Here is a 12,823-nt window from a genome sequence, read left to right as displayed (position 1 = left end):
GTTCAGTCACTCTCGGAACCCATACGGTCAGCCCCTTCCCCAGCAAGAGAGCGCAGGGCCAGAGCAAGCTCATGAAGAGAGGGGGAAGAGGCGGTGAAGGGCTCTGGGAGTCTCGCTGGGAAGCCTCCAGCCCCAGGAGCATGATGGGTGGGGTGCCCCCACGGCAAGGACGTGGCCTTTGGGGTGATTACACACTTCGGAAGCCCTGTGTCACCCTCCGAGGGCTGCTTATACACTGTGGGCACTGGCAGCCTGCAGGACAGTGGTCGCCTCAACCTAGGGCCTCCACACGAGCTGCCAGACCTGGAGAGCAGGGCACATCAGCCCTATTTCCCGGGGTTCCTCACTCTGCTCCCCAGGGTGGTGCTGTGCTTGGGGAACAACTGGCTCCAAGGCTCTCCTAAAGTGTGCCAGACCTGAAGCACTGAACCCCCTCCATCTAACACACACACACACACACACACACACAATTCTGGGGGCTGTACCCTAACACACACGAATAAACACACTGGCAGAACATGGCCGCCCACCGTCCTGAGTCTCACGGACAAATGCCCTTGTGTCAGGCTTCATCACAGGCCTCCCCAGCACCCTCGGCCTGGCCATCTCCACCCCCACAGACCCAGCTCTTCTTTCCAGCCTTCCAATTTCCAGAAGACTGGATTCCTCAGCTCCAGGCGGCGGGGCCGGGTGTCCAACTGCATGCCTGGGGGTCTGGAAGCGAGGCGATCCAGGAGGCCACCTGCTGGGCCAGGGCACCAGAAAGCCACACGGCAATCACACTAGCAGCCCCAGGGCAAGCATGCCAGCTCCCCTCAGGACAGGCCCCCCACCCCAGAACGGCCCCCAACCTCAGGCCCAGCTGAATGCTGCGCTCCCCACCACTGGGCCGAGAAAATGTAGAGGGAGAGGAGAGAAGGCAGACAGCCATTCTGCTAGAGCCATCTCCCCATTATCCACGGACCAGGAGAAGGAGGGTCCGGGAAAGCGCCAGATATTGCCACTGGAAGTCAACTGTTCCCAGCGCTCTCTAAGCCTTCTCCTGGACAGGCCCATGGTCATGGCACGAGGCAAGTCTGAGCATCATCTTCTCCCTGACCCTGCCTCTGGGCTCGAGGAGAGGCAAAGAGCGAGGTGATAAATTTCCCAGGGCTGACAGCCTATGGCCTGTATGTCCAGGAGACCGGGGGCAGACGTAGGAGACTACATCACCCTCAAATAGAGCAATGTGACCCTTGATGAGGACCCCACCATGTTGGGGCACATCACCTTGCAAAAAACACACAGCAAGGCTGTGATCGCTCCATTTTTCACATTGGGAAACCGAGCTCTGGGTAATGAAGAGACTTTTCCAGGGTCACAGAGGTGGTCACAGGCAAAGCCAGGACCACATCCAGGACTTCTGACTCTCGCCATGGGTCAGAGATTCACGATGAGGTCACAGGAGGTACTCTGTCCCCAAGGAGTGCTGTACTCAAGAGTGGACAGAGCAGCAGGAGCTGGGGCACCATTCTTTGTCTTGTGTCCAGTGGCCCATGCAAAGCTCAGCCTGGCACCTGCTGAGGCCCTGGCGTGGCAGCCCAGAGGGTGGCCAGAGAGCCGGGCTGTCCCAAGCCTTCAATGAGCACCCTCATTGCAAAGGCCTGCATGTCCCTGGGGAGCCCGAAAGTTAGGCTAGTTACCCCAGACCCTGCTCCCGGCAGGTGAGGCCAAGGTTAGAAGCATCAGGTCCGTGTCCATGCAGAAGTGGGAGCACTCACTCATGCAGAATGAGGGAGAGAGGGTGCGGAGAGAGGGAGGAGGGAGAAGTGAGCGAGGAGAGAGAAGGGGGCAGTGAGAAAAGGGTGGGGCAAAGAGAATACAAGAGATGGGAAAAAGAACAGAAGAAGAAAAGTGAGGAGGAGATGGAAAAGTGAGGAAAGGTCAAAAGTTTGCAAGGAACGGCGTAGGAAGGAGGGAGAGAGAGAGAAAGTGAGGGCTAAGGTGAGGGCCAAGGAGTTAAAAAGAGGAAACGGGGAGAACAGGAACCAACTAGAGAGGGAAGAAGATCGGAGCCGGTGGAGAGGATGCCGGTAGCTGACACTCTGCCCAATGCCCTGCAGTCGGGCGTTGTACGCTGCCCACCCCACCCCGGGGAGCCGGCAGGGAGCAGAGGCAAGCAGGAAAGGAAGGGATGACACCAGGCAAGGAAGGCACCACGCCCATGGCACACGGGGCAGATGGACATGGGACACACGAAGAACGAAAGGGACAAGGCATCAAACGAGACGAAAGAAAACAAAAACAAAGAGAAAATCAAGATTAGTTGGTGTTCTGAGTCCGGGATCTGGCCACACACTGGAGGGAGGGGGGAAGGGTATCGGACAAGAGGAGGAGGCAGATCCAGGGTCTGGCTTCTCCTAAGGGTCCGTGGACCTCCTGCTGTCTAGCAGGACTCCATGTCCCTCTAATTTCTAACCCCATCATGGAGCAAGAAAGGGCTGGCCTGGGACCAGATGTCAATCCTGTCGCCTTGTGCATCATCGGTCCTTCAGTCAGCATGGCCCCATCCCAGGTCCTCTCTCCTCTCATGGTCACCTCTCTCTTTCTGAATTCAGCTGTGACCCTGCCAGTGTGAGCCCAAGGGTCATACTCCCTAGCATCCAAGCATCCCTCAGCCCTGTGTTCTTCCATCATCCCTACTTTACTAATCCTCTTCTGTGGAAGCCACTTACGATTTTCCACTCCTGCCCAAAGCTGCCGGGCACCACCAGAAGGTCCTTAAAGTGAGCCTGCCCGGATGCACTACAGGGACCTGCCATGTCATCCTTTTTTCACCTTAGCTGGCTCTCAAGTCACCTTCACACACAGGGGCCTCCCAGTGGCCCATGTCACTCCATCCTGGGTTCCAGGGAATGACCACCTTTCAGCTTTCCTCTGCTTCGCAAGCTGCTCCAGACCAGTTCCTTTGCTGGTTCCTCTTTGTCTCCAAGCACTGAACGTGTGAGGTTCCAGGACTCACTCCTGGGACCTTTCCTCTACCTGTGCGCATCCCCTGGGTGACAGCATGCAGTGGTATGCTTTACATGACATCCACATACTGACAACTTCCACATTTCCAAGCTCTAACGCCTCCCCCTGACATTCCTGACTCATACATCCCACCATCTTGGATGTTCCGTGGGCATCTCAAATCTAACCGCACTTCTGATGTCCCCTCGAAGACTGCTCTTCGCACAACTACACCCATCTCAATAAAGAGCAACTCCATCTTTTAGTTGTTTGACTTTTCTTTCTCTCCCATCTCATGTCTAATCTCTCTATAAATCTTCATGGCTCCACCTCCAAAATAAGCCTACAATCAGCACTTCTCGCCATCACCACAGATCCCATCCTGATCAATACCAGCAGCCTCCTTCCATCCAGGCCACATTGATCCTTTTAGAGGAAGTCGCTTCTTTGCCCAAATCCTTCCTAAGACGTCTCATACCACGCTGAGTAAAAGGCCCATGTAAGCTGGCCCTCATTCCCATCACCTCTCTGACTTAGTGTCAATACTCTCCAGATCAGGCATACTCTTGCCTCAGGGCCTTTGCACTTGCTAGTCTACCTGGCACATTCTCTCTCCACCGAGAGAAGCCTTCCCTGACCATCCTCCATAAAGTGCAATCATCCACCCACCCTCTTCCCCCCACTGGCACTTCTTCACTACCTTATTTCATCTCTATGGCATTTATCATTCATCTGATATATTATGTATGTATTTCCTTATTTTTTTATTGTCCACCTCCACCACGAAGGCAAAGATTTTTACCTCTTTTGTTTACCATCATCCTTTCTAGAGCATAGATTAGCATGTAGCAGAGACTAGCAGCTCATGTTGAATAAATAATAGAATGGGGCTTGATCGCATCTCCTATTTCCACGATGAAATGTAAAAATTGGGTTCTCAGTACAAGCTCTCAAAGCCTGACACCAGTATCTCCCTATATCTGTATCCATCCTTTATTATTTCATAAAGAGGTATCTCACCTCCCGGTCGAGCCTAAATTATCCACCCAGGCTTCTAAGCCCCTCTTACATTTTTTAGAGATCTTACTCCATCAATTTTCTCTCTCATCTTTTTTTCTCCCGCTCCCCTCTGTATTTATATACAACCACCCTCTCTCTCTCTCTCTCTTCTCTCTCTCTCTCTCTCTCTCTCTCTCTGCCCTCCAAAAAAATTCTAACGGTCCCTATATTTACAAAAGAAAAAATTCTTAATATCTTGCTACCCTCTTTAGTTACCATCTCGTCTCCTTTTATCACAAAACCACTCAAAGGAGTAGTTGACATGCTGTCTGCACTCCCTCTCCACTCACTCCTCAATCTCTCAGTCTGGCTTCTGTCACCCGCACTCTATGGAAAATATGCCTTTGAAACTCACTGGGGCCACTTAATTGGCAAGCCCAATGCATTTTTCTCAATCCTCTTCACCATCTCTCCACAGTGACATTGCTAAACCCCCACACTTGCCCCCCTCCACACCCCCCGGAAACCTTTGAACATCCTGACTTCTGTGATGACCCACTGCCCTGAGCATTCACTCTCAGTCCCCTGGGCAGCCTCCACTCCCCCCATGGCTATTTTCACTTATGTTGTTTTCTCCCATGCCCTCTGACTTAGATAGAGATCGTGTCCATGCCCAAAGCTTTAAACTTCACCTTTATGAGGAGGGCTCCAAATTCTATAGCTCTCTTCACTCCTTCAAGCTCCAATTCTGGATGTTCAACTGCCTTCCATACATGGAAGCCCCACCATCACCTCGAGCTCAACATGTCTAACCCTGGGTCTTCATCTTACACCGAATTTGCCCTTCCTCCTAAGTCCCAGCTTGTTAATGGAAACATCATTCTGTTGCTATTCGTGGAGCCTCAGAATCATCTTCAATGTCTCCTTCTCCCTCACCCACTGCATCCAATCAATTTGCAAACACCCACGACTTCCGCAGCCTCCCTCTCTGCTTTTTCATTCCCATGGTCAGCACCCTAATCTAGTCCCCATTACCCAGGCTATCTAATAAGCTCCTACATCTCCTGACTCAAAATCACTCCCATTTTTCATTCTTCCTGCCCAGACTCACCAGGTATACATATCTTTCTAAACTATAGCTCTGATCACAGCATACTCTCCTGACTAAAACAAAGTAATCGTGGCTTCCTACATTACTGCTAGGCAATATTCAAACTCCTTAGACTGGTATTTAAGACCATACAGAGGCAGGTCCTGGGCTATCTTTCTTGACTGATCTTATACAGCCTATCTGCTCTCAATCTACTCTATTCTTCAAACATTTCCTGTGCTTTACTGTCTACACTAGGAACCTTTTCTCTCCAATGACTCCATTCACTTTCCAAATCCTATTCATTGTTCAAGGCTCTGTGGGTTTAAAGCCCACACTCAACACAGAACCTCTCCAATCTCTTAACTGATAGTGATATCTCCTTTTTCCCCCACTCCCACAGAACTTTCTCCATACCTCCCTTATTATGAAAGACTTCATTTTCAAGTTCCAATTCTTTTCTTCTCTCCATAAACTCTACATTCCTTAAGGATAATATCCACATCTTATTTCCAACATGCACTGAAATCTCTACCTCTAGAGACATCTGAGATCAGTCCAGTCACAGAATCGAGATCATAAGATAACTCGATTGGACTCGCCAACTCTGACTCTTATTTCTTCTTCCCGTCTTATTCCACTGGCCAGGATATCTAATACAATGTTAAATGATAGTGGTGATATAGCAAGTATTCTTATTTTGTCCCTGGCTGTAATGGGAATGTTTCTAATGTTTCACAAGAAAGTGTGATGCGTGCTACAGGTTTCTGATACCTACCTTCTCTCCAGTTAAGAAAACTACCCCTACATTCTCTGTGATCCAAGCTTAAATAAAATATAAGGAGTGGTTGATCAAAGTGGAATGAACCAGGGACATAGTACTGTGGTATGGGGAACGGCCAAGGAGAATAAGGCAGACGTGAGGGAGAAAAGCCAGGAGAAACCAGATCAAGTTCATGGCCATGAAGAGGTTCTCTCTCAGATCTGAGCTTCCTGGGTTACTCATGTTAAAGCTTATGTTCCAGTTTCATGATAAGAATGTAGAATGCTGGAAGTCTATCCTCCCTGGCTCTTAGATTATTCTGCATATTGATCCTACCTATGTGCCTTTATGTATACAAGCATTGCAGACACTCTGAAGGGCTACTGAAGCTGTGCAAGCAGGACCTGCTAACAAGAAATACTGTTCACGACAAGGCATGGACCAAAGAGGCCCTTTTATAGCCCTGGAAACCAAACGTAACTATCCCTTCTCTACATCTCATGCCTTCTTCTGACTGAGTCACTCACAGTTGGTGGAGGATATGGGAGCAGAGATGTACCAACAATTTCTCCCCCTTCCTATGACTTCTTGGCAGCCAAAGACTGAGCAGCTATAGGATACGGAGGTTGATAGTCAAGACTGTGGAAACTAGTAGGAGAGAAAAGGCTGAGGGAAGATGCACTACAAGATGGGCATCCTTCCTAGACCATTAAGGTATGGCTTCCTCTTGAGCCAGCTCCCGGAGAGTTTTGGTAGGGGTGGAAATTCATCCATTTCCCCCAGAGAAAAGCCCCCTGGATCCTGCCCATCATTAGGCTAGAGTGTCGCTATTTCTCAGGCTACCAGACCAACTCTGGAAAATACCAAGAGGGCCTCATTTCTCTCCCTTCAACAAAACCAGGAGGAAAAGCATCTCTGCTGATAAAGAAGCCGGGGAGTCCTTACCTCAGGGGCCTGGACATGGGAGAAAGCAGAAGACACCAGCCCCATCTGGGCCACCCCATGGAGACTTTCTTTCCCTTCTAGGGTTACAGAGCTACTCATCCTGCATTTTGACTCTTGTGTAGAAGCAATGATGTGCTGCTAGACCAGCTCTTCAGGGAGAGGTGAAGCCCTGATTGCCAGCTTCCGTGATGTAAATACTTCCATTACGGCCAATTTCAAGTTACCAAGAGTTGAACTGGGGACTGCACTCTGCTCTGAAGAACAGGAGCAGGGTGTTCATGCCTCCACACCCAGGTCCTGGGCCCAGCTCAATAGCCAGCTGGCCTACTCCCAGCTACTTCCCCAAACCCACCATCCATCCCCAGGGAGGATGTCTCCCTCCCTTCAGGCAGCTGGCATAGTGACTCAGCTTCCCCTAAATTTAGGAAAAGGGGTGGAGGGCAGAGTCAGCTGCCCAGACTCTTCCCCTCCCTGAGCTTCCACTAACCTGTCAGCTGAGGAACTTGGCACAAGGCTCCCCCAGCACCAGTCTCTGGTTCACTCCTGCCTGGGCTTTACCTCCATGACAAAACCACCCCATAGGATTCCCCACCCAGTTTGGCTGCCCCCATGGAATGGTCATAGGCTTAGACCAGTGGGAAGGAAGGGAGCCCTTCCTGTCCCTCCCAACATGGCCCTGGACATTCTTTCATTTCTTGCCTTTATCTCCCCAGTAAGTTCTTCTGGTTGCTCCACTCTCTCTCTTTTTCATGTTCTGATAGAAAATGGAGCTTTGTTTTTCAGTGCCTGCTTCCCATACAAAGCTGCCTAAAGCAAGGGCCAATGGGACAGCTGGACAAGAAGGGGGACCTTGGCCTCCCCTGAAACAGAGAAATACTTTGGAAGGATCCACCAGGGCTGACCACTCAGAAAGAGCCCAAGAGCTTCCGGACACCCTCCCGGGCTTCAGGCTTCATTATGCCTCTGGGAGGGCCCAAGAGGGAATTCAAGTCTGTAGAGACCTCCCTCCAGCCTTTTCCGTGCCTTCCCCAAGAAACTGAAGTCTGAGGACAGAGAGAACTGCAGGTAGTTGCAGAGAGCATCTCTCTGCCCAGAAAATCTGTCCTCCAGCTCCAAAGTAACCACCTATAAGAAGCTTTCCCTGATTGCCTTAGGTGGTAAGCCTTGATTTCCCCAGGCTCTGGGGTTGCGGTCCCCATCTCTGTTGTAGTACACATTTTACTCTATTAGAATTATCTCTGTGTATCTGTCCTCTCATTAGACTATAAGCTCCTTGAGGACAGGAACTAAAATGCATTGACCTATCAATCTCAATGCCTGCCTTGGAGCCTAACAGACAATGAATGCAGGAAGGGATGGCTAGTGCGTGGGCTCCTGACAGCCTCTTCTCTAGGCCAAAGCAGCATCTGTTGAGGTATGATGGCTGTGCCTGCACCTCCCCACAGCATGATGAACAAAGACCAAAGAGGGAAGGTGTGGAGGGAGTAAGGAGGGGATACTCAGCACTGAAGCTCTTACCTGCTACCCGGTGGGCCACTAGCCCCTCCAAGTTCAAGGGTTCCTCCTCCGGAGTTCGGGATGGATCTGAAGTCGCTTCCTTTGGTGAGAGCTGAGGCTGAGCGGTGAGGCCAGGGAGAGATGCCGGAGGCTGCTGAGGCCCTGAAGGGCTGTGAGTGGTTGGAAGGAAGGCAGAGGACGTGGAGGAGGAAGCTGGGCTCTTTGGACGGTAGCTCTGGTTGGGCCCAGCCGGACATGGCTGATAATCATAAGGTGAGTAAGGCCTGCCAGGAGGGACGGACTCCAGGGAGGCCTGTGGAGCTGGCTCAGGGGTTCCCAAGGAATGCCCACTGGGGATGTAGCCAGATCTGGACTGGGTCAGCGGATGGGACTGGCAGGAGGAGCCGGAGAAGGGCTGGGAAGAGAGCGGGGAGGCCCCTGGCCAGGCCCCTGGGACACTCTGGGATTTGTGCAGGGGGGCGGCAGCCGCAGCTGGCTCCAGGTCCAGCATCAGCATGTTGAGGGTTTCGATGGACTGCTCGATCTCCTGCTGGGAGGCTGCCCGTGGGAACTCAGGGAGGCCAGGCACAGGGGTTTCTGCCAACAGCTGGGGACTAGGCCTACTGAGCCCCAGACTCTCCAAGTGGGCTCTTTCCTGCTGGCGAGGAGGAGGGCGAGGCTGCTGCTGCTGCTGCTGTTGCTGCTGCCAGGAATTGAGGCCCCTCTGCACAGCCTCCCGGCTGCTTCCCCCACGGGCTGGAGCTGGGGGCAGCTGGGGCTCAGCTTCCGGGAAGGACTGAGAGCGGAACATACCGCTGGGGTCATGGCTATAGTGGGAGGTGTTCACTGGCTGTGGCCAGGCTGGGTGGGGGCCCTCCCGTTGGTAGCCAGTTAAACCCTCCTGTGTAGAGTGGGAGGGCCGCATGGGGGCCACGTGGCCAGCATGGGCAGGCACTGCCCGGCTGGCAGACTCGTAGGGGTAGCCCCCGCCATTGACCATAGGTTCCACGGGATAGGGCTTGTCTAGACCGTTGGTGAGTGGGGACAGGGCCTCTGGGTAGCCCCCCTCACTGGTGTTGGTGATCCCATCCACGGAAGACAGTGTGCCCATGCTGCCCACGCTGTGCCCATCCTGGTTGGGCAGCTCATCGTCAAGAATGTCTGTCTCCCGCTCAGAAGCCAAGGCCCCACCGTTGACGTGAACCTGGGCTGGGACAACGTGGCGGCCAGAGGAGGACACAGCAGGGCCCCCCGCAGGGCGGGACCGGAGATGCTGGGTGTGGTACATGATGCCTGGCTTCTCTCGCTCTAAGCCGAAGCCACTGAGCAGGCGGTCCAGCTCACGCTTCTCCTCAGGACTCAGGGCAGCAGCAGCACTGGAGGGGCCGGGGGCAGGCTCGTCGGTCTTGTCTGTCTTGGTGGAAGCTGTGGAGTTGCCCGAGTCACTGCTCACAGAGAGGGTGTGTTCCACGTGGTTGGGGGTGGCTGACAGGACAGGACGCGTGGCATTGACAGCCCCTGAGCTGCCGTGCAGAGAGTCTTTCTTCTTCACCTTGGCGTACAGGCTCCCGTCCAGCGGCCCCTGGGTGTGTCCCACAACCTCTGCGAGAGAGAGAGCAACAGAGAGCAGATGTCAGTGCGGGGCAAGGACATCTTCTGGTCTCCCAAGGAAAGCAGTAAGAGATTCCATTTCCTGGATCCTCAAACCTCCTCTCAGCACCTTGAGATCGAGCTGAGGTGGCAGAAAGATGAAAAGACAAAAGGACCCCTACCCTAGGCTTTTGGGCAGAGCCCATCCCAATATCCAGCTTCAGGACCAGGCAGCAGAGCTGAAGACTGGGCAGAGGTTCCTGGGGGTCAAGATGCCCCGGGCCAACACTTGCCTCTGACATTTCACTAACTTCCCAAGGACTTGGAAGTACTGGGCCAGGACGGGGCTCAGCAAAGTGAGCAGGCCCTGTGTCAAATGGGACACGCTTTTGCTATGAATGCTGGGGCCCCTGGGAGTTCTGGAAAGGGGGTTCAGGGAACAAGGGGAAGCATCTTAGGGATCGAGAACAAAAAGCAGAAGTTTTCATCAAGGAGAGGTGTTCCCTGTGTCATTGTGTCTACAGCTGGCTCTGGGAGCCCGTGAGCAATACTTTCTCTGAAAGGAAAAAGTGAGTGCTGAGTGGCTCAAGGCCAAAGGGCTGACTCAGGAACGAAGAACTTCCCCACCCAGAGGAACTCAGTGATTTCACACCCTGTACAGTCAGCAGCCCAGCCCTGGCCCAACACACACACACACACACACACACACACACACACACAGAACATTCAACACAAAGATGTCCAGAGACACACAGAGTCACTCAACAAATAATCACCCAAATCAAACACCCAGAATTCACCCAAATCAAACGCTCTAGTGCACTCCCGGGTATACCAGATAGCATGGCAGGGATACAAATATACAAATACAACAACAACAACAACATTAATAATAATAGTTAATATGCAGCAAACACCTATATGCACCAAACACTTGGCCATGCAATTTACACATACATTCTTTCCACGAGTCGGGGAATGTTATGCCTATTTTAAACATGGAGAAACTGAGGTGCAGACAGTACTGAAACCATTTAGTTGCAGATAGTACCTGATAAAGCTAGGGTTTAAAATCCGAACTAATTTAAGACTTAATTAAAATAAAACTCAATTAGAATCAAAATTAATTTAAAATTAGAATTTCAAAGAGCACACAATTTTTATTTTTCTACACTGACTCTAATACCTCACACAGACAGACATACACACACCGTAAAATGAACACAGAAAAGGCAGCCATACCCCGAAACAAATACTTCAACTTAAAGCCACAAACATTTCAGAAACTAGGAACTCCTACCATGCTCGAGGATCAGCCCTCAGGCCAGAAGTGGCAGCCTCTAAAAATAAACACTCGTACAGAAGCCCACGGCCAAAAGCAAGTGATCAGACAACCACAAAACAGGAACATCCTGATCGGCACACACACACACACAAACCACAGGCCAACCAAGTGACGTCACTGAGTGAGTGAGTGCAAGCAGAGATGCCCGGCAGGGCACACTGTCCACACACACACCCGGGGGCTAGATGCTCTGCCAATTCACTTCATTCTCCAGAACCATCCCTCTGCCCCTCCCCCCAAGTTTTCCCTGGAGCTTTCAGACCTCGGCCAGCAGCAAAACCGAAGTGACACTGGGCCAGTACAGGGCCAAAGCAGCCTAGAGCTCACAGGGATGGGATGGGGCTGGTCCTTGTGCCAGGACACCTGAAGGCTGCTAACAGGCAGTTGCAGGCATGGCTGCCTCTCCCAACCTGCGTGTCAGCATCCCTAAAGGGTGGACACTGGCAGATGAGAGAGCCTGCCCCTCAAGTATGTCTCTCCAAAGAACTGGGTGCCTTTCTACACAAAGGAGAAGAGACTCCTGCTGGCTATTTCCAGAGGAGAAAAGTATTAAAGACAGAAGCTTCTCATCCACTCAGATATCTGACAGTGGTCCCTTCAGGATGGGCCCGTCGCACCAATTAGTGGGAGTCTGAGGAGCTATCTTTCCTTTTCACTGTACCTGAAAAGCTGCTGGCCCTGGAGAAAGCAGGCCCATTCCCAAGTCCTGGACCCACTCTGCAGCCCACACTGTGAGATGCCAGAGTGTTCCTCCCTGGCTAGGGTTCTCCTCCATGCCCTGCACCTAAGTCCTCAAATCCATGCTCACGTGGTTTGCGAAGTGGGGAAAGCAGCAAGCAAAATGTGGAGTGTCCCACGGCCTCTCCACTTACACTTAGACAGACGGCAATGAGAAGCACTGAGTCCAAATCTGAGAGTACTCTCTCCTTCCAGCACAAAACAGGCTCGCTCTATCACCTCACTTGGGTTCATGAAAGAGCTTTTTGGCAAAAGAGCTAAGAAAGCATCCCCAAGGCCAGGAGAGAGAATTCACAGCGATATCTACCACCTAATATCCTGGCCCTGCTGGCCAGGCCCCACTCTTCATTGATTTTGAAAATGTCAATATTAAACTGATTCCGCCATGTAATTTACCCCCACGCGAGCGACTGTTAGGAGCAACAACGTCAGGAACGATAACTGCCGGGCCATGAAGGCTTAATAAGAAAACGGAAGACTTGTAAATTGTGTAATGAAATCCTGTTTGCTCGGTAAAACTGCAAATGTCTATTTCTGTCCTCAAAAGGAGGACCCGGCTGCTCTTGACTACCCACGTGCTGGCCCGTAGGCAGGCTGTTTTGTAACTTTCAGTGGTTGTCTTCCTTTGCATATCAAGGGGAGAAACTGAGGACACCCAGGCCCAACCCAGGTCTATCCAGCCCTCGTGAGGGCAGGACCTGTGGGCCACATACCCCCGCCCCCCACACTGGGGCACACACACCCGCGTTCCTTCTCCCCATCCACCACAGCCACATTAAGAGCTATTTACCAGGACCACAAGAAGCCGGAACACAAGGTCGGTTTCAATCTATTAAGGCAGGAAGGGCGAAAGAGAGAGGCGGGT

The 12,823-nt window shown here is 52.1% G+C and overlaps 1 protein-coding gene across 12 annotated transcripts in view; it reads right to left on the bottom strand.

Moving 5' to 3' along the window:
• Nucleotides 1-12,823, bottom strand: part of TNS1 (tensin 1) — a 167,420-nt gene that overhangs the window by 37,059 nt on the left and 117,538 nt on the right. For all 12 annotated transcript variants that reach the window (XM_015585417.2, XM_015585418.2, XM_015585415.2 and 9 more), the window contains one exon: nucleotides 8,307-9,887. In XM_015585417.2, the coding sequence (XP_015440903.1) occupies nucleotides 8,307-9,887 (1,581 nt within the window). The remainder of the gene's footprint in view (nucleotides 1-8,306; nucleotides 9,888-12,823) is intronic.

The sequence above is a fragment of the Pteropus alecto genome, unplaced genomic scaffold, assembly GCF_000325575.1.
Source record: "Pteropus alecto unplaced genomic scaffold, ASM32557v1 scaffold110, whole genome shotgun sequence".
Taxonomy (NCBI): Eukaryota; Metazoa; Chordata; class Mammalia; order Chiroptera; family Pteropodidae; genus Pteropus; species Pteropus alecto.
Note: the sequence above shows the minus strand (reverse complement) of the source record. Positions and strands in the feature narration are given on the sequence as shown.